The sequence below is a fragment of the Salmo salar genome, chromosome 20 (genome assembly GCF_965601325.2).
Source record: "Salmo salar chromosome 20, fSalSal1, whole genome shotgun sequence".
Lineage (NCBI taxonomy): Eukaryota > Metazoa > Chordata > Actinopteri > Salmoniformes > Salmonidae > Salmo > Salmo salar.
Window position 1 is genome coordinate 5358345 of NC_138310.1, and position 20029 is coordinate 5378373.

Sequence of the window (20029 nt, forward strand, 5' to 3'; positions counted from 1 at the left end):
TGCTTGACATTTATGATGAAGTCCTGGTTGAGAATGAAACAATAAAACTAATGAACAAAACAGCCCTGCAAGTAAGTGAAAGAAATTTGATTACAAAAACGTTTTGGTCAGTGTGTGCGCGCTTCAACTATTTAGCTGTACTAGAACGCTTCAAAAGGCAGCTAAAAACATTTATATCGGTATTGTTTGTTTTTTTGGCAAGGAAAATATTGGATATCGGTATCAGCCAAAAATGTCATATCGGTGCATCCCTATCTGTAACATATTTTGGTGTGTATTTAATCTGCATCTTAACTTCTTAAAGTGGCAATCAGCAGAAAAAAACAATAAAGTGCCTCCCTGCTCCTCTTTCAGTAAAAAGCTGAGGGATGGGGCTGGAGAAATGTAACCACTCAAATTCATAGGCAGGGCTATATATGCAAGGACTGACCATCCATGATATCAACATTGTAAATCCAGCTTCTATGATCTGTTTCCACTACCATGTACCCAGTTTGCTTTGGATAAAGGTGTCTGCTAAATGGCATTTTATTAAAAGTCTACTATGACTCTGCCAACTAGCTGCCCAGTGTAGATACCATTCCTTTCCAATAGATGGCAGCCAAAGCTAGTTGAAGTCACTACTCTAGCGACAGGGACACAGTATTAATGCGCTTAAAAACTACTATCATCTGGTTGCGCTTGAACTCGTTATAGCGGACAAGCTAACTAATACAATTTTTACATAAGGTGCCAGCATTAGGTATCGAAAAAAAGTTACTGCAGGCTAGATTTACTAAATTAACTGCTTTAATTCAAACCCTTTGCTTATGGGTATGTGCGCCTTATGGAAGAAACGACACGCAGGAATGAGACGCCGTACACCTATTCTAATTCTCCCATGTGCCCATAGGGTGAACTGGCGATAAATGTCCACCCAGTATGCACTGCAAACGAAATCATAAGAAAAGTTAGTCTGACACCGAAACTAAATCACAATGTATTTATAATGAGCACGCCCCATTATTAGTTAGAATGAGATTTCATGAATCATGATGCTGTCTGCGATTCAAACTCCGGTCGTCTAATCAAAAGGTAAATGTGTTTCCATCGCGCCAAACAGAGCTGGTGATAAACATCGCTATAGGACACACACACACTTGAAGTCAGAAGTTTACATACACCTTAGCCAAATACATTTAAACTCAGTTTCACAATTCCTGTCATTTAATCCTAGTAAAAACTCCCCGTCTTCGGTCAGTTGGGATCACCACTTTATTTTAAGAATGTGAAATGTCAAAAAAGAGTGATTTATTTCAGCTTTTATTTCTTTCATCACATTCTGTGGGTGAGAAGTTGACATACACTCAATTAGTATTTGGTAGCATTGCCTTTAAATTGCTTAACTTGGGTCAAACGTTTTAGGGTAGCCTTCCACAAGCTTCCCACAATAAATTGGGTGAGTATTGCCCCATTCCTCATGAGAGCTGGTGTAACAGTCAGGTTTGTAGGCCTCCTTACACACACACACACACACACACACACTTTTTCAGTTCAGGGTTGATTTGTACTTTTCGCACCAAAGTACGTTCATCTCTAGGAGACAGAACGCGTCTCCTTCCTGAGCGGTATGACGGCTGTGTGGTCCCATGTGTTTATACTTGCGTACTATTGTTTGTACAGATGATAGTGGTACCTTCAGGCATTTGGAAATTGCTCCCAAGGATGAACCAGACTTGTGAAGGTCTTGGCTGATTTCTTTTGATTTTCCCATGATGTCAAGCAAAGCAGCACCGCGTTTGAAGGTAGGCCTTGAAATACATCCACAGGTACACCTCTAATTGACTCAAATGACGTCAATTAGCCTATCAGAAGCTTCGAAAGCTGTTTAAAGGCACAGTCAACTTAGTGTATGTGAACTTCTGACCCACTGGAATTGTCTGTAAACAATTGTTGGAAAAATTACAGTACCTAACCGACTTGCCAAAACTATAGCTTGTTAACAAGACATTTGTGGAGTGATAGAAAAACGAGTTTTAATGTCTCCAACCTAAGTGTATGCATGTAAACTTCCGACTTAACTGTATTTACATCAGTATCCTGTAACAATGTTTACAGTGAGGGAAAAAAGTATTTGATCCCCTGCTGATTTTGTACTTTTGCCCATTGACAAATGAAATGATCAGTCTATCATTTTAATGGTAGGTTTATTTGAACAGTGAGAGACAGAATAACAACAAAAATATCCAGAAAAACACATGTCAAAAATGTTATAAATTGATTTGCATTTTAATGAGGGAAATAAGTATTTGACACCCCTTTCAATCAGAAAGATGTATGGCTCCCAGGTGTCTTTTATACATGGAACAAGCTGAGATTAGGAGCACACTCTTAAAGGGAGTGCTCCTAATCTCAGCTTGTTACCTGTATAAAAAAGACACCTGTCCACAGAAGCAATCAATCAGATTCCAAACTCTCCACCATGGCCAAGACCAAAGAGCTCTCCAACAATGTCAGGGACAAGATTGTAGACCTACACAAGGCTGTAATGGGCTACAAGACCATTGCCAAGCAGCTTGGTGAGAAGGTGACAACATTTGGTGCGATTATTCGCAAATGGAAGAAACACAAAATAACTGTCAATCTCCCTCGGCCTGGGGCTCTATGCAAGATCTCACCTCGTGGAGTTGCAATGATCATGAGAACGGTGAGGAATCAGCCCAGAACTACACGGGAGGATCTTGTCAATGATCTCAAGGCAGCTGGGACCATAGTCACCAAGAAAACAATTGGTAACACACTACGCCGTGAAGGACTGAAATCCTGCAGCGCCCGCAAGGTCCCCCTGCTCAAGAAAGCACATATACATGCCTGTCTGAAGTTTGCCAATGAACATCTGAATGGTTCAGAGGACAACTGGGTGAAAGTGTTGTGGTCAGATGAGACCAAAATGGAGCTCTTTGGCATCAACTCAACTCGCCATGTTTGGAGGTGGAGGAATGCTGCCTATGACCCCAAGAACACCATCCCCACCGCCAAACATGGAGGTGGAAACATTATGCTTTGGGGGTGTTTTTCTGCTAAGGGGACAGGACAACTTCACCGCATCAAAGGGACGATGGGCGGGGCCATGTAACGTCAAATCTTGGGTGAGAACCTCCTTCAGCCAGGGCATTGAAAAATGGGTCGTGGATGGTTATTCCAGCATGAGAATTACCCAAAACACACGGTCAAGGCAACAAAGGAGTGGCTCAAGAAGAAGCACATTAAGGTCCTGGAGTGGCCTAGCCAGTCTCCAGACCTTAATCCCATAGAAAATCTGTGGAGGGAGCTGAAGGTTCGAGTTGCCAAACGTCAGCCTCGAAACCTTAATGACTTGGAGAAGATCTGCAAAGAGGAGTGGGACAAAATCCCTCCTGAGATGTGTGCAACCCTGGTGGCCAACTACAAGAAACGTCTGACCTCTGTGATTGCCTCTGTGAAAGGGTTTTGCCACCAAGTACTAAGTAATGTTTTGCAGAGGGGTCAAATACTTATTTCCCTCATTAAAATGCAAATCAATTTATAACATTTTTTACATGATTTTTTTGTTGTTATTCTGTCTCTCACTGTTCAAATAAACCTACCATTAAAATTATAGAATGATAATTGCTTTGTAAGTGGGCAAACGTACAAAATCAGCAGGGGATCTAATAATTTTCCCCTCACTGTATCACCAGCACTGTTTGGCAAAATTGATCGAGTAACCTCTTCTGCCAGGAAGTCCTTCATAAGGATTAGTGACGCGTCCAAAAAATATATCGCCAACCACACAGATTGACAGGAACCTCTGACTGGATGAAATACAGCCACCATCCACTGGAATTTTGTGCTGTATCGCCACCATCTCTCTACAACACACACACTCTCTAGCCATTATCTGGCAGCATCCGCACTCACACCAGATTGAGTCACCGTGAGGTCGACAGTCTAGCTGAGGTGTTTCAGGCGGCATATCTGTGTTACTGCTACGAGAACAAACTGTTTGATCTGGGGCAACGATCAGCTCAAACATGAACGGCTTCAGTAGGTTTATTGGCTCCCTCACTAACATTATTTCATCCTCTGTTATAAACTAATTCTCAGACTCTGAGCTACTCTTGGTAAATTCAGCCATTTTTGGGAGTTCCAAAAATCTTTCCTGCCAATATGGCGATTTACAGTTACAGTTAGCTGGTGTTCTAAATCCTAGTGTTTGCATTCCCCAATAAGATGTCTGTGCTCCGGCACCCAAACAGTAGGGCTGCTACAGAGAAGCTCTTGATCTTTCTCAGTCTTTGTTTCAGGGCTGCTGTCTGAACGGCATTGCATCCAATCATCTGATAAATAACCAAACTTCCAACGAGAATACTAGCAGTTGTTTATAGGGCAGGGCATTGCCAGGGACCTCACGATACATTATCATGATATTTAGGTGCCGATACGATATGTATTGCGATTTTCACGATTCTATATGTATTGAGATTGTCTGCTGCAGAGAGATGAATGAATTTTAATCAGTCATGGAAATAGGTGCAGAAAACAATTGGTTCCCTATTTGTTTTTTTAAAACGGAGAACAAGCTATGAAGGAAAAATACTGGAGTTTGGGTGCAGGTACCGCCAACTAGCCCAAAAAGAATACTGCGATATTCTCAAAACTATATGTCAAAAATAATATCACGATATGTAAACTGCATCAATTTCTTCCCCCCCCCCCATCACTAGTTGTTAATCAAGTGCATTCTACCCTGAAAAGAGGAAAAAGACATAAGATAAAGCAGAAGTTCCTACGTGAACAATACAAAAAGCAAATATTCAAGCACAAAGGTAGAGGGACAGAACTACAGGGAGACTTGTTTCCATACCTCCAACAGTTAGAATACTGAGACGGTCCTTGAACATTGCCAGGTCTGAAGGAGGCATCAGGGGGCGAGAGACCCAGAAAAGGTTAGTGACTCATGCCCCCATCATGGACATGGGGGCCATCTCTACCACTACTCACTCAAACACATCGAAGGGGTTGGCAAACTAGAATCGAAGTGGAACTGTGGGTGGTTCTCGAAGACAATAAGTTGTCCTTTTCTCAAATTATACTCTGTGAAGCCGAGTTCTCACCTATAATACTCAGATACAGTAAATGGCGCTACTAGTGCCGCTAGTATCTTTTGCTGGTGATGTGTGGCAGCACATAGTGAACTTTGCTATGACTTGGTACTATTTCATTAATTTATTGCCATAAACAGACTGTATGGGATGTAGCCAACACCAAGCTATGTAGCTAGCTAATACCACGTTTATGTCCAATCTGAGTTTTCAAAATACAACTTGTAAAACTCGGAGTAACGAGCTGTGTCCATTCATGTGTTTCGAACTTGTTGAGAATGCTAAAGTACAGCTCTCATGCTCACCAAATAGTAGTGTTCAAAGAGCATTGTTTTTGATAAATAGCATTTGTTTTAAATGTCATTTCCTTAGTAGGTAAAGTCAGAGTTTAGCATGTCGAAGAACACAGGGTACAGAGATGATTCCAACTTGTATTTACGACTCGGAACCAACGGTTTTCCAAGCGGTCATAATAAGATGATTTTGGCATTTTCCAACTAACTACAGATCGCAAACTTTGCCGGGTGTGGCAATCACAGCCAAGTTAACTTGAAACAAAATAACTAGCTACCTAGTTATGGAAAAGTGCTTGTGTGAATTTAACACCAAGATTGTTTGGTAATGTTTCCACCATCTCTGCATACCAGAGGCCACCATCATCACGGTCAGCAGCCAGGGAAGGCATAAACAACTGGGAACCCTCCTACCACGTAATTAAATTGATCAGACAGTGATGGGTTGGTGTTTGCTAAGTTAGAACATTTCAGTTGAAAACACCTCTGACAAACAGGTTTTTTATTTTTAAATGTATCTAGTTTTGGACATTATAGAGAGAGGATGACAGTGGGGAAAGATGGGGAGGTTGTGTCTAAGGACAGTAGGCTGGATTGGAACATATGCAGACACTAGACATGTGCCGGAGGCAGTGGCTTAGTGTGCCAGGCCACTGGCTTGTTATTTTAACTTAGATTTTGTTTGCGAGAAGCACCCAAACTTCGACTTCACCACACAACGTCAATCACTACAGCAACACAACGACTGATTGACTGCCTCCGAACTCTAGCGACAGCACCGACCACAACATGGGTGACAAACAAAGCTTTAGGTGCCAATCACGTTTAGAAAATGCAATACCTGCCTGGCTGCACAAATACAAACATCACACCTGGATCAAAGCCTCACTGAACAACGTCCCATGCAGACCGAGACATGCTGTACTGGAACGGACAACCATACAACCCGCATAAGGTATACAAACCTTGAGTACTACTAATTAGGATATTCAGTCATCAACATGAAGCGAGGTCCAAGGTTTAGGGGCATGCTGGTACGTAAAAACTGCTGCTTGGGGATGTCCCTTCCCTACCCTTTTTTTCATTATAATCTAAGTTGAAGGCGATTTACCTTTCCAAACCGTTAGCCTCTTACTGCTGGGAATCTGTAGCAGTTGTTGTGAGCAGTGAGTGACAAATAAGGCCTAAAAGTTATAGTTAGCAGTAGAGCAAAAACTCATCTATGTCCCCCATCCTTCAGCAGGAAACGACCAATGCGTTGATTTGCTGGGAGTTGTCACCGTATCACGCTTAGAAGTAGATTAATAGTAGGGGCTTTCTCGGCCATACTCAAGAAAGGGTGTGAGTAATGTGAGGGAAAATGTGGTCCAGTCCAGAAAGGTTTTAAGGCATGCAAAAAGGTTAGTAGAGCTAGAAGCTAAGCCAAGAAATCTGAAGCAGTCTAGAAATGTCCCTCCACATGTATAAATGGGACACTTAAATCATATCATAAAAACCAATGGTTTCAAATTGGGAATCTACATGTGTGTCCCTCAAGAAGGTGAACTTAACACGGGAGCACTCCAGACAATATTGTTATGAAGGTTCAATTTGCTGTCCTAGAAAGAAGTGCTAACCAAGAAGCTGCCTATTTGTATTGATGATTTTTGGACTGTCACCTTGTCGTGGTGACGGGGCTTGAGTACCTCAATGACCCCTCAGAGCTATGCCCATTGGAGGTAACTCCCGGCAGGTCTATGCAAAACGGACAGGTCTAGGGCCAGTAGTCAGATGAACCACTGCCCACCTCTTAATCATAAAGCCTTGTAGGAAAATGATCTACGACCACTGCGGATAACAGTGAACACAGCTGGCTGGGCTAATCAACCATCCAGCTGTTAAAAAAAGTATTACAGAAAATGAAACCATTGATACTCCAACTGTGGACGGTTGAAGTTAAGTCAAAAAGCATAAATATATTTGGCATTTCAGAAAAACAGGGTGCTAGGAGCCCTTTCATGACAGTGGGCAGACTGAAAACAGGGACAAACGGGCACGTTTACAGAGAAGGCCGGCGTAGGTGATACATAGACCAGCATTTCAAGCCAAACAGAACTTGCTCAGCTTCCCAGCCGCCCGAAGGCTCTGTAGTAAGTGGCTCATTCTTCTCACCGAGTTTATCAGAGGATGTTATAATGTCATTGGGGACATGAGCGTCCAGATCGGCATCCATAATCCCTAGAGGGTCCAGCTGAGCAACATGGTGCCCACGGATCTACATAAACAGGTTTGAGTGGAAATGGAACAAAACATCCGACAGGTGGTGGGGGGTGGTGGGGGGGGGGGCACGAGTGTAGAGACATAAGTGTTGAAAGGGATTTGAAAGGAAATAGAGAGAAGAGAAAAAAATAGGGAGGAAATGGGAAAAGCAACATTAATACAAACAAGCTCATTGTTGTCTCGCACAGCTGTGAGGGAACATTTCTCACCGACATTCTGAACCCCAGTAGCTACTGGGGCATCATCAAAATTTATACAACTGATGCCAAGAGGATCAAGTTCTGCGTTGTGATGGCCATTCAACTGGAAATAAGGTAACATTAGTCACATGGTAAAACAAGGTATTCAATTAAAACAACATGAAAATATAAAACATTCAAGAGTATATCATAATAGGCATTTTTGTTATGAAGTAACTAGTTCTTTATGGGATAAAAACAGACATCTCACCTTTGTCCAGCTTTCAAATGTCAAACATTTCAACACAGGACAAGTGCCTTCTGAAAGTATTCACACCCCTTGACTTATTCCACATTTTGTTGTTACAGCCTGAATTCAAAATGGATGAACTAGTTGTTTTTTCACCCATTCACACACACACACACACACACACACACACACACACACACACACACACACACAATACCTCGTAATGACAAACTGAAAACATGTTAAGAAATATTAGAAATGTATTGAAAATGAAATACATACATCTAATTTACATAAGTTTTCACACCCGAGTCAATATTTTGTAGAAGCACCTTGGGCAGCAATTACAGCTGTCTTTCTGGGTAGGTCTCTAAGAGCTCTCCACACCTGGATTTGGCAACATTTGGCCATTATTATTTTCAAAATTCTTCAAGATCTGTCAAATTGGTTGTTGCTAGACAACCATTTGCAGGTCTCGTCATAGATTTTCAAGTAGATTTAAGTCAAAACTAACTCAGCCACTCAGGAACATTCACTGTCTTCTTGGTAAGCAACTCCAGTGTAGATTTCGCTTTCTGTTTTAGGTTATTGTCCTGCTGAAAGGTGAATTCATATACCAGTGTTTGGTGGAAAGCAGACAACCAGGTTTTCCTCTAGAATTTTGCCTGTGCTTAGCTCCATTCCGTTTACTTTAATCCTGAAAAACTCCCGTCCTTAAAGGGGAATTTCACCATGGCTCTGCAAGGGCATATAGTCATTACTATATTAACATTACGTTTTTATCATAAACATCACAATTATCCAAACCACAAGCTAGAACAAGCACATTTTAATTTCACTGGTAGAATCGGGAAGTCGACTCACTGTGTATTCGTCTGCTCATAGTGAACCACAAAGTCCAGCATTCATAGCAAATCCTGATACCGCCCACTAAGTAGAGGGGGCGTGCCCACAAACGAAAAATGGCATTGTTTGCGTCGAACCATCAACCCACAGTAATCTCAGAATTTCTCTAGGCAAGATTTTTTTATTAACTTTTGTTTTTCACTGACGTTACAGTCCTGTATTGAACGCTGAAAGCCATCAGCTAAATCTTTTATCTATCTTTTGGTATGCACACTGTCAATCCATTTCGCCAACGCCATGGTAAATCACTGCTAGATTGGTAGCTACCTTCAGCATAGTAAACATGTTTGTTCTATCTTTGACTGACAGTCGCTAACGTAAACTAGCTAATGTCAGCAAAGAAGAGTCAATTTGGTAGCCAACTATTCCACCCTCACCTGGAAAACACTCCGTTACTGTCGATATACAGTATCTAGCTTACTCTGTGTGTTGGTAGAAATTATGAATGTGTATAAATTGTCTATGGTTGCTTCTCAGACAGTCTCAGCTGGCAAGCTAGCAATCTTGCTGCCAATTTAGTGGGGTGGTTAAATTCTGTATTTTGTTGTAGTTCGTACAGAATCGGATTCCACCAACATGCACTTCCAACACCTAGCTCTGCACAAGGTGAAGGTATGTTAAAATATTTACAAGCTGACAGCTAAGATTTACAAATTACAGTAAGCATGGTATAAACATTAATTGGGTAGTGTTTGTGTTATGGGGTTACATGTGGTTCGAGGTAGCCTGAGGATCACAGAGTATCTTCCAGACCATGTAGTCTACCCCTCTTTTCTTTATGTAAAACTCATGTTATCTGGAGTCATTCCAGTGCCCTGCTGAAAAATACCCCAAAGCAAGGGTATTTTGGGTACACAAGCATGAAGGAGCAGACAGTTATAGAGCACAACAAGAATGTTTGACAGAAACCAGCAAGGGACACAAAAAGGTATAAAATCAAGACAAACAGTAATGACAACCACCTAATTCTTCCCTCTGCAGATTCTCAAAGACATGTCTACAAATTTCCCCTGCAAAGGGCTACTATTGGAATGATCTGTCAAAGTCAATGGGCTGGGGGAGGTTTAGACAGTACTTTGAGATGAAGGGGGTTTTGGTTGTGTTTAGACAGTAAATTAATTGTTGCCATTTCTCCTCAATCTCACATACACAACAATTCATACTGTGGAAGAACTGGCTTCTGAAGACTTTTCACACCTTTAGCCCCCCACCCAGCCCATTCACTCCCACTATCCCCTCATTGTCCTTAAACAATACTCTAGCCAGTCCAATTCAGTTGATACTGTTTCCCTACCTCCCTTCCACAAAAATAATAACAAAAAGACCACAACTGTGTCTTTCCAGTAGCAGTACCATAAAATATTCTGCAAGAGAAACAAACAGTTGGTGTTTAAAGAAGCCCTACACCACTTTCGGCAGAGTCTTATTCAGCTGGCCGTTTACCGCAGACCATCGCCATAAGCACATCTTCCTCAGCCCACCTTTGCCAGTGTACCGAACCCAGATAAAGGACTTAGTCTGCATATCCACAGGCAGCCCAATTCTGATATTTTTTCTAACTAAATTGGTCTTTTAACCAATCAGATCAGTTCTGAAAAAGATCTGACGTGATTAAGACCAATTAATTGAAAAAAACTATCATAATTGGGCTGCCTGTGTAAACACAGCCAGTGTGGCTCAGCATAAGACAGTGTTTCCCAAACTTGGTCCTGGGGACCCCAAGGGGTGAACGTTTAGTTTTTTGCCCTAGCACTACACAGCCGATTCAAATAACCAAAGCTTGATGATTAGTTGATTATTTTAATCCGCTGTGTCGTGCTAGGGGGAAAAAACTAAAACGTGCACCCCTAGGAGTCCCGAGGACCAAGTCTGGGAACCTTGGTATAAAACCATTTAGAAAAGGTGTCTCCAACCCTGTTCCTGGAGAGCCAACCTCCTGTAGGATTTCGCTCCAACCCCAGTTGTAACTAACCTGGTTCAGTTTATCAACCAGCTAATTATTAGAATCTGGTGTGCTAGATTACGGTTGGAGTGAAAACCTACAGGACAGTAGACCTCCAGGAAAAAGGGTTGGAACCATCATAAAATTGGAAATGTATCAGCCGTTATGGTTTCACAGAATATATTTATATAAGCTGTACAGGGCTCTGTAGCATCAAACCGATGCTAGACATTCAGATTGCTTATTTGGCAAACATTCTTTGGATATCTAAAATACAAGAAAGTGTACACCATTTAATGCTGACCTCAAGAGAAGTGGGTATTCAACAATGTTATATGGTAAAAGTAAAAAAATAAAAGTATTAACAGTGCAGTACAGTGTGTCTCAGCTATAAAGACAGGTGCAGAGAACTGTAGCTAATTTTTACACCAGATAATGTGATTTACCCAAAGATTTTTGCCAACATCTTGTCTATTTCAAGTCTTCTCTCATTGATCGACACAGGTGGGTGTCCACCCCAAAGTGCTGCATGTCATGATGACAGAGACCTGTCTCAATCAAAGAGTGAAAAGACTTTAAAGATGATGGCAGCGGCCATATTGTTGGATTATATTATAGCGCAATTTATTTATTTTTTTACCTGTTGGGGCTAGGGGGCAGTATTTGCACGGCCGGATAAAAAAACGTACCCGATTTAATCTGGTTACTACTCCTGCCCAGTAACTAGAATATGCATATAATTAGTAGATTTGGATAGAAAACACTTAAAGTTTCTAAAACTGTTTGAATGGTGTCTGTGAGTATAACAGAACTCATATGGCAGTCAAAAACCTGAGAAAATTCCATGCAGGAAGTGGAAATCTGATTTGTGGAATCACCTTCAACACTTTGCCTATGAAACACACCGTGAGTTAGGATTCATTTAGCATTTCTCCGGTAGAAACTGACCGAACGAGAGGCCTGTAAAGTTGGTCATAGAGGGAGGGCCATTACTAATATGACGCGGGCGCCCGTGGGTACCCTCTCGTTCCGAAACGTTTAGTAAGATATTTTAACCTGATATGGATAGGGGGCAGTATTTTCACAGCCAGATGAAAAAAACGTACCCGATTTAAACTGGTTACTACTCTTGCCCAGAAATGAGAATATGCATATTATTAGTAGATTTGGATAGAAAACACTCTGAAGTTCCTAAAACTGTTTGAATGGTGTCTGAGTATAACAGAACTCATATGGCAGGCAAAAACCTGAGAAAAACTCAACCAGGAAGTGTAGGATCTGAGAAATATAGTTCTTCTTTCTAGTCCCTTTCGAAACTACAGTATCTGCTGTTACGTTGCACTTTCTAAGGCTTCCATTGGCTGTCTAAAGCCTTCAGAAAGTGGATTGAGCCTTCTCCTGTCTCTGGGCAGAGTATAGGAGCTCAGTTACTGAGTGGTCTGCCTGAGGACAAAGAGATTGGATATGTGCGTTCCCGCGAGCACGCTGTTTTTTCTTTTCCTCCTTGAATGAATACACTATTGTCCGGTTGGAATATTATCGCAATTTTACGTAAAAAATACCATAAAAATTTATTTTAAACAGCTTTTGACATGCTTTTAACCTGTTGGGGCTAGGGGGCAGTATTGAGAATTTTGAATAAAATATGTGCCCATTTTTAACTGCCTCCTACACCAACTCAGAAGCTAGGATATGCATATTATTAACAGATTTGGATAGAAAACACTGAATTTTCTAAAACTGTTTGAATGGTGTCTGTAAGTATAACAAAACTCATATGGCAGGCAAAAACCTGAGAAAAATACAAGCAGGAAATGAGAATTTTGTGGCTGTACTATTTGAGTCATTGCTAATAGATCACACAGTGACAAAGGATTCATTTTGCACTTCCTACGGCTTCCACTAGATGTCAACTATCTTTATAAAGTTGTTTGAAGCGTCTATGATGAACAGAGACCGGATGACAAAGAAGGGAAGTTGACGTCCCTGGGATGTCGTCACTTCATTATTGCGCGCGCATGTGCGTTCATGTGAGGCGAGACATTTTTCGAAACGCTTTTCAAGACACAGGAGAGGTCGGGTTGAAATATTACTGATGTTTCACGTTAAAAATGGCCCTAAAGATTGATGCTAAACAACGTTTGACATGTTTGAACGAACGTAAATAGATTTTTTATTTTTTTTTACTTTTCGTCGTGACTTTGTCGCCCTACATTTTGAGGAGCCTACTGAACGCGCTAACAACATGGAACAACTTGGAGTTATTTGGACATAAATTATGAAATTTGTCGAAATAAACCACATTTGTTGTGCACCTGGGATGCCTGGAAGTGCCTTCTGATGAAGATAATCAAAGGTAAGGGATTATTTACAATAGTTTTATTGATATTAGATTGTTCCAAGATGGTGCTAACCTGTATATCCTAGCCTATTGTTCTTAGCATAGCACCCCGTTTATTGCAAAGTGTGATTTCCCAGTAAAGTTATTTTGAAATCTGGCAATGCGGTAGCATTTACGAGATGTTAATCTATAATTCTTTGAATGACAATATTATAATTTACCAATGTTTTCGAATGGTAATTTTGTAAATTGTAACGCTGATTCACCGGAAGCATTTGAGGGAGAAAAAAAAAAAATCAGAATTTCACCACCACTGTAAAATGCTGTTTTTGGATATAAATATGAACTTGATGGAACAAAAAATGCATGTATTGTATAACATATCGTCCTAGCAGTGTCATCTGATGAAGATTGTCAAAGGTTAGTGCATAATTTTAGCTGGTTTTCTGCTTTTGGTGACGCCCGTCTTTGAATTGACAAAACATTACACACAGCTATTTTCAATGTACTCTCCTAACATAACCTAACTTTATGCTTTCGCCGTAAAGCCTCTTTGAAATCGGACAATGTGTTTGGATTTAGGAGATGTTTATCTTTCAAATGGTGAAAAATAGTTGATTGTTTGAGAAATTGAAATTATTAGATTCTTGCAGTTTTGAATTTCCCGCCATGGTATCTTGTCAATAAATCCCGTTAGCGGGATCAGAGCGGGAAGGGGTCCTCTAGAGGCTAAGTACGGTAATGGAACATTTTTACTTTTTGTGTCTCGAATTGCGCTCGCGCGTTACCCTTTGGATAGTGACCTGAACGCACGAACAAAACAGAGGTATTTGGACATAACTATGGATTATTTAGAACAAAAACATCTTGTGAAGGAGCAGTCCTGGGAGTGCATTCTGACGAAGATCAGCAAAGGTAAGACAATATTTCTAATACTAAGTCTGAGTTTAGTTTGCCTCGAACTTGGCGGGTGTCTGAATAGCTCGCCGAAAAGCTATTTTAAAATCTGACACAGCGATTGCATAAAGGAGTTCTGTATCTATAATTCTTAAAATAATTGTTATTATTTTGTCAACGTTTATGATGAGTATTTTTGTAAATTCACCGGAAGTTTTGGGTGGGAATGCATGTTCTGAACATCACGCGCCAATGTAAAATGCAGTTTTTGGATATAAATATTAACTTGATTTAACAAAACATACATGTATTGTATAACAATGTCCTATGAGTGTCATCTGATGAAGATCAATGGTTAGTGCTTCATTTAGCTGTGTTTTATTGACATATATGCTTGCTTGGAAAATGGCTGTGTGGTTATTTTGGTCTATGTACTCTCCTAACATAATCTAATGTTTTGCTTTCGCTGTAAAGCCTTTTTGAAATTGGACAACGTGGTTGGATTCAGGAGAGGTTTATCTTTCAAATGGTGTAAAATAGTCGTATGTTTGAAAAATTGAAATGATTGGATTTTTGAGGTTTTTGTATTATTTTGCGCCATGCGATCCCATTGGCTGTTGGCTAGGGGTTCCGCTGGCGGAACGGGGTTCCGCTAGCGGAACTCCTAGATGTAAGAGGTTTAAGACAAAACACAAACCAAATGATACTTGAACAACAGTTGAACCGGGCCAGCATAACATCAAAATGAAGGTAGACTAGTTGAACATGCATACATGTGTCGTGTCTTTGGCTATGCCGGATTAACTGATATGACATGCTAACCTATACAATCCTTTCTCTGTAATTAATATTACCTGATTAAGCTAATCATGTAAATGTAATTAACTAGAAAGTCGGGGCACCACGGAAGAACGTTTATAGAGCCGTTATCTTCCGAATAAACTCTTAAAATACTTAGTAATATTTTACATCGATAGCAGTCAATATTAACCCTTATCTTATTTTCAGTCTCATAATGAAAGTTGTAAATTCTTGGCTATCTTCACGAACCCTGGCTAACAAGTTGAATCAGCAATACAAAATTGGGTTTAATTATTTATTTACTAAATACCTAAACTAATCACACAGAATTACAAATACACCGAATACAAATGATGTCATACAGAAAACATCCCTGGTGGACGGAACATGTATGAAAGCTGGTTACACAAAGGAAAGGGAGTTGGGCTTGAATAAAAGAGCGGGAAGACTTAGGAACGAAGAAACAGCAGCTATGCTATCGTAAATACATTATCTTATGCATTACTAAATTACCGCCCATTTGGAAAAGGAAAATGCAATAAATATTTACTCTGAGCTGCGCTTCGGTATATTGGTCGTAGATGCTGGCCGTGTTGGCCAACAGATCTTCCTGTCCTCGGAAGAATGTCAATGGTGGTAAAGTGGATACGTGGTGGTATCTTCGTCTGGTTGTTAGACTGGATCCGTCGTCCGTCCTTTCCTAGCCCATGTCTACAGCGGCCGCAGCTAACTCAACGGCTAGGAAGTATCACTTCTGTAGTGAATAAGCTCAAAGTTCATACCATTCGCCACCAAAGCTCACGCCGAGGTTGGCTTAGTTCTGTACTTGACATGTGTGTCCTTCTAACGTAGAGGCTGTAGATCTCACGTACTGGAACCTGTGGTTATCTTTTCGTCAAAGGCTTATATAGTGGAGAGGGGGAAGGATGTGTTTCATCGTTTATAACCCCTGTCTCTTCACAGGGGTGGGCCACTGATCAAGCAGGGCACTTTCCTTATGAAAACCCAATTCTCTCATTTGGAAGCTAAAATTACATTTAATCGCCTAACAAACAATTTCAATATCAAACATTTCAATTGCATAACAATTCCATGTGACTCTGATAACTAGAGGGTGTATACTTTCCCAGGTACAGTTTATGTCGTCCTGTCATCAGTCATATTGTCTCAGATGACAACCGAACTGACATCCATACTCATTACGTTCCAAAGCATATTTCCAACTGGTTTTATTACCAAAATATGGTTCCTTTCCCCATTTGTTTGATGTTCCCAGACTCTCTATATTTAACAGGACAGCAGTCCTTCAGGACAGCAGTTCTTCAGTAGGGTCAGAAAGAGAGGGGAAGGGAGAAAGGTATTTATGGGGGGGGTCATAAACCTTACCCACAGGCCAACGTCATGACACATGTGCACAGGCACAGAGATTACGTTTACAATAATATCTAGCCTAATAGAAAGACATGGGGCATAACCCTCAACCTTTGCACGGTAACAAGACTGTACAAATGAGCCTAGGTAGGTAGGTAGACAGTATCTAACTACAGCCATGTCTATCTGGCAAATATTTTTTATTGTAAAACCAGCTTCAGTTTTAGAGATTTACAGCAGTAATTTGTTGTATTACTGTTTCTCCTCACTGTTAGTACATTTAGCCATCTAGCTTAGATATGCAATACTTGTTATTTACATCTTGCGTCATGCCTATACATTTGATTGAAATGCATCCAAGGTCATAATCATAACCAATGTCAACCCTTGTCAATGTTTAATAGCTGGTAAAATGACAGTTGCTGATCTGACACATTTGCTAACAAGTTACAAATGCGAGGCATGGCGCATAAGAAGTTAGTAGCCTGGCGCACACCAACTGGCTAGCCAACTACAGTTGGCTGGTTGTAATGTTGTAGCTTGCTGTTTAGTAGCTAGCCAGGTCTACGACTAAGAGTCCATGCAACAATTAAGTAACTTTTTATTCCTGAACGTACTTAGGTTTGCCATTACATTTGTAAACATTTTGGAAAACATGATTCCACTTTGACATTATGGGGTACTGTGTGTGTGTGTGTGTGTGTGTGTGTGTGTGTGTGTGTGTGTGTGTGTGTGTGTGTGTGTGTGTGTGTGTGTGTGTGTGTGTGTGTGTGTGTGTGTGTAGAACAGTGACAGAAAATCTCAACTGAATCAATTTAAAATTGGGGCTGTAACAACAAAAATTGGAAAAAGTCTAGTGAATACTTTCTGAAGGCACTATTTTACTAGAATGTTAGTCCATCATTAAGTCGGTTGGTCAACTTTGTGGAAATAATTAGCTTTGCTTACAGAAAACACAGATTATACATCTTAAACCTTAAAACACAGGTAGAGATTGCTCAAATAGTGAGGACAGGCGATACTGGTTCAATCCTTTGGCTAAAATAATTTTCCGACCTTACACGAAAGCCACAGCTTGACACTAACAAAAATATATTTTTAAATAACAGTTACAGCTTTCTGTCTGCTGAATGTGTTGTAATGGTTAGACTACTTGGCATGCTTACTAAGACATTATAGACATGGTCGTCCTTGTTTTCTCAATTTACAGCTCTGCGAGACCCTGTGGTGACTGACCTGGTAGGCACGGATGAGGGATTGGACAGCCAGGTGATCTTCCACCAGCTTCTCCACATTGATCTGAGCCCCCACCAGGGACTGGGCTTGGGGCAGCCCGGCCAGGCTCAGAGGGCTCTGGTGTGCCTTGCCTGGGGTAGCACCTGCATTGGCATTGTGGAAGAAAATGTCCCAAGACTGAAGGAAAAAAGAAATAAGAATTGGCATTAATGAACAGTGGTATGAAAGGAGATGGCCAACAAATCCATCTATGACAAATGTACATTTAAGATTACAGCTTTATGACCTGTAGTAATGCTACAAATATTATATAAAAGTAACCCAAACGTTACCGTTTCCATTTTCTCTTTTTGATGAAACTAACCGGTGTAATTAAATCTTGTTGTTCAAAACAACAACGGAGGGCAAATTCCACACATTCCTGTCAGAGCTACAACTGATTTGGTAATTATAAAATTTTCTTCTCTAGTCTCATACTAAGCAGTAGGCTAACTGAAATCTTCAATGTTCCATGGTAAACTGAAAACGAGTAAATCCCTGACATATTCCTACAAATGAAACAATCCCCGAAACAATGCAGTTCTCTGGCATTAGGTTATTGACTTCATACCAAACGGATACTTGAAACTAACACTAGTCACAAGATCCTTCATAGAAAGCTTGATCTACATTGCAGAGATGCGGGAACGGCAGACCCAGCACCTCAAGAGTTTTTCCCCACACGGCCGAAACACTATTTATACCAGTGCAATTAATGGTCAGTTCTGGCAAGACATCAGAAGTGTGGTCAGACTGCTCCGAACTCCAATTCACATTTAAATGATGGTCCTTAATCTTCAGATATACCGCTGAAAAATGTAATATTGTTTGTAGAAATTCATCAATAATATTCCCTTTCAACAAGTGTAAATTATAGTTCTTTACATGTTAAGTACTGTATAACTGTCTTCTGACCATGTTTCGGGGGACTAGCATGCCTGAAGCAGTGACTGAAATGCAACACCCTCTTGACCTGGGACACTCAAACCTGGCTGCACAACAGGGTCACATCCTCGGTTTCATTCAGAATTCACAGAAATTTCCACTAAAGTGGCTTGAGCTTAAGAACACATGAGCTGGAACCATGTAAGGGCTTTAGAAGCTGTGTATGAATCAAACTGAATTTGAGGAGTTTTGAAGTCTGGGTCAAAAAACAGTGGCTGTTGGTGACAGCACACACAGCCTTCGTGTTGCTACATTTAGGTTACCTAAAGGCAGCAACAAGCTCCACTCCATTTATCTACTTTCGTGCACATGGGTGGATTCGTTTTTTTTGGGGGGGGGGGGGGGGGGGCAGTGGACTGTGTTCCACCCAGAGAGGAAGTACGCCTTGTGTAGTTTATATCCACTAGGACGCTTGGGGAGCCAGAGTAGCTTACCAAGCAACAGGGGCCGAGGAACTCTTTGACTTTAGCTCGTGAGTACATCTGAATTTCCGATTCGGTGTTATGCTTGTTTACAAATACTAACTACCTAGCTAGATGTCAGTCTGGTGTTATATGCTTTAGGACAACTTTTTAGCCAAAGAAACAAACAAACCTGTATATTTTGGAATTGCAAAATGTGCAGCAGCCGTCGACGGAAAACATTTGGATACGAGCTCCGGCAAACTCAGGCAGCGAGTACTACAAGGGCTTTTTCACAATGATCCTGATGACAGTCTGTGATGCAAGGTACCGCTTCACCATGATAGACGTGGGGGCATATGGGCCAGGAGGGTGATGCAGGAATCTTCTCACGAAGCAAGTTAAGCTCACCACTCATTGCAGGCCAGCTGCCGCTACAAAAGGCCAGAGTGTATTCCATCCATAAATAAGAAAATAATTGTTAAAATTAGGGGCTTGGTTGGTTTAGCCATGGAAAAGTCAGGAACCTTCCCACTAACCATGATTGGTTGAGATAGATGGGCTGGACATGCCGGGAAAGGAGTTTGGATTGGTCTGCCATGTAGCAAGCTTGTTTTTATAACGTAGAGCTGCTCAGAATGTGTTGACAGTCCTTTCTACCACTACTTTTCTCAACAATATTGACCTGAATTTAGCAGGCGCCATCGACAGATCAGTTGGAAAAAGTGATGGGCTACTTTCTACACAGTGTGAACCGGAATGACTTGACAACGCTGGCCAAACAAGATGCAACTACAAACAAAACGGAGTTAAATGGTTTGTCTGCCGTGACGCGCTCATCCATGTATACAGGTAAGCGTCTAGCTACATTTTCAGATAAGTTTCTAATTTAGTCAGAAAGTAATTTTTTTGCAAGTTAAAGCGTACTGTTAGTTAGCTAGCAAGCATTAGCTAGCATTACGTGTTATTGCAAGTTAAAGCGTACTGTTAGTTAGCTAGCAAGCATTAGCTAGCATTACGTGTATGATCTGTAGTAATATTATTTGAATCAGAAATCCATTTGCACT

General features: G+C 40.9%; 1 protein-coding gene across 6 annotated transcripts in view; it reads right to left on the reverse strand.

Annotated features, from left to right (window-relative positions):
- Positions 1-20029, reverse strand: part of LOC106580202 (2-oxoglutarate dehydrogenase complex component E1) — a 121283-nt gene that overhangs the window by 84001 nt on the left and 17253 nt on the right. For 2 of the 6 annotated variants that reach the window (XM_014161010.3, XM_014161008.3), the window contains exons 3-5: positions 17578-17754; positions 7547-7649; positions 4865-4909 (exon numbers count right to left, since the gene is read on the reverse strand). In XM_014161010.3, coding sequence (XP_014016485.1) covers positions 4865-4909; positions 7547-7649; positions 17578-17754 — 325 coding nt within the window. Of the gene's footprint in view, positions 1-4864; positions 4910-7546; positions 7650-7863; positions 7958-17577; positions 17755-20029 lie in introns of those variants that run through there. The other 4 variants (XM_014161011.3, XM_014161009.3, XM_014161012.3 and 1 more) reach the window with 3 other exon arrangements.